The sequence below is a fragment of the Octopus bimaculoides genome, chromosome 25, assembly GCF_001194135.2.
Source record: "Octopus bimaculoides isolate UCB-OBI-ISO-001 chromosome 25, ASM119413v2, whole genome shotgun sequence".
NCBI classification, from domain to species: domain Eukaryota; kingdom Metazoa; phylum Mollusca; class Cephalopoda; order Octopoda; family Octopodidae; genus Octopus; species Octopus bimaculoides.
Window position 1 is genome coordinate 35,319,582 of NC_069005.1, and position 2,026 is coordinate 35,321,607.

General features: G+C 35.5%; 1 protein-coding gene across 5 annotated transcripts in view; it reads right to left on the reverse strand.

The window, feature by feature from the left end:
* Positions 1-2,026, reverse strand: part of LOC106872873 (glycosyltransferase 1 domain-containing protein 1) — a 22,329-nt gene that overhangs the window by 14,043 nt on the left and 6,260 nt on the right. For all 5 annotated transcript variants that reach the window (XM_052976753.1, XM_014920012.2, XM_052976754.1 and 2 more), the window contains one exon: positions 1,187-1,298. In XM_052976753.1, coding sequence (XP_052832713.1) covers positions 1,187-1,298 — 112 coding nt within the window. The remainder of the gene's footprint in view (positions 1-1,186; positions 1,299-2,026) is intronic.

Below are 2,026 nucleotides of genomic sequence, written 5' to 3' on the forward strand. Positions count from 1 at the left end.
ACCACATGTCCATACCAGCGCAATCGTCTCTCTTGCACAACACAAATGATGCTTCTAATGTTCAGCTTTTCTCTCAAGATACTTACACTCTGACGGGTATTCACATTGACATTACACATCCAACGGAGCATACTGGCTTCATTCCTTGTGAGCTTACGTATGTCCTCAGCAGTTACAGCCCGTGTTTCACTGCTATGTAGCATGGCTGTTCGTACGCATGCGTCATACAGTCTGCCTTTTACTCTGAGTGAGAGTCCCTTTGTCGCCAGCAGGGGTAAGAGCTCTCTAAACTTTGCCCAGGCTATTCTTATTCTATATATATATATATATATATATATATAAGAAATTTTAAAATGTCATAGACTGATTTCTATGAAAGTAGACATGAAATGAAAAGTATAAAATCCATTTTATTCAAGGAAGAAATTTGAAGTGACATAGATTTAGCAGTGATAGTATACTATTTGTTTCTGTTGACAAATTTTAACTGAAATTTTGTAAATTGCCACCACTGTTAAGCTGTAAATCATTCTATGGAATTCAATAAGCTTGGAATTTTTTGATCAATATTTGATTCTATATGCACTACTAATCTTGGAGTCTTTGATAAGGAGCCAAGTCATTATTCTGTGGACACCACTAGTTCTTGGATCTCTTTTATATTTCAGAATTTGATGTTTATCTTGAAGAGATGTGTAGTATTTAGAAGAGATTTGGTTAGCAAACAATTTCATAAGGGGTTGTTTTATATATTGTGTAAGGCACTACGTTATATTAATGGCCAGCACACTTCAAGTGGCAAAGTCCACCTAGCTGTAAGTAGGTATCTTAAAACATTGCTTTGATCACTGTTATCCTGAATTAGCCACCTACATTCCTTCAACTCTTCTACTATACCTAGTACACCAACTGATTTCTCCTCCTCCTCCTCTTTATACTGAATCTCATTCCATTTTAATCCTTTCAACCAAGAGCAGCTTCTCTTCCGATGTATTCCTTTTATGGTTCAAGTCAATCATCAGCTGCAATGATCTGCCTTAGTTTAAGAAGGGAGTTTAAAAATGAAGTGCATTGGGCCCTGTTCTACAGACTAAATGTCATTATAATTGACTTTTCACAATTTGAGAAGGGAGTTTAAGAATATTACAATCTCCATTATAAAGAAATAATTTGTGAAAATCATTACTTGGAATGTTTAAGAACTGAAGACATAATTTTCATCTTGTCAGTATCTCTATGATATTCATTGACGTCAGTTCCACCAAGGACGACAGCATATGGTATGTTTAGACGACTATCTGAAAGAGAGAAACAATCATGATGTGTTAGTCTAGCCATTGTCTAAAATGGTGTTGGTAGAATTTTAATTTTAATTTGATGCTCGAGTCTTACACCAAACAATGATTCTTTTTAAATTCTGAAGGATATAAGGGTAGGATTTAAAGAACTCAAGACCAAGGTCTAAGCTCTCTCCTTATGGATATAAATTTGGTTTGCTGTAGATTCAGCAGCAGTAGTATAGCTTGTTGGGACCCATTGAATACTTTATGCAAAGGTGACTTGAAGAAGAATTGGCTAGAGTGAATCTTACTGGCTTCACTGGGCTACATCCGTTTGTGCATCTGAATTGCTTGTGGCAATGAACTGTATAGATCCACAAAGTATATTTTCAGTTAGTGCACTGGGTGACTGAAAGCTAAGTACTTTTGCACAGGGATGCAGTGCAATGCCATTGGAGGAATATTAGTTCTTTGGCTTATAGTCTGGCAGCAAACTGACTTAAAACCATTTGCTCATACTTCAGAGCACCAAGCAATAAAATTGATGCTTCTATTATTTCACTTTTGGTGCAGAAATCCATGCAAAGAAGTGAATTTACAGATACAGTCAACCCACTGCATGAAAGCATGAATACAAAATATACTGGCTAAAGATTTGTAATATTAATTTAATAACAACAGAAAGTAAGAAACTGGAGAATTACTTTAATGAGTTCCTGGTTTAATTATATTGTATTTAGTCGGTG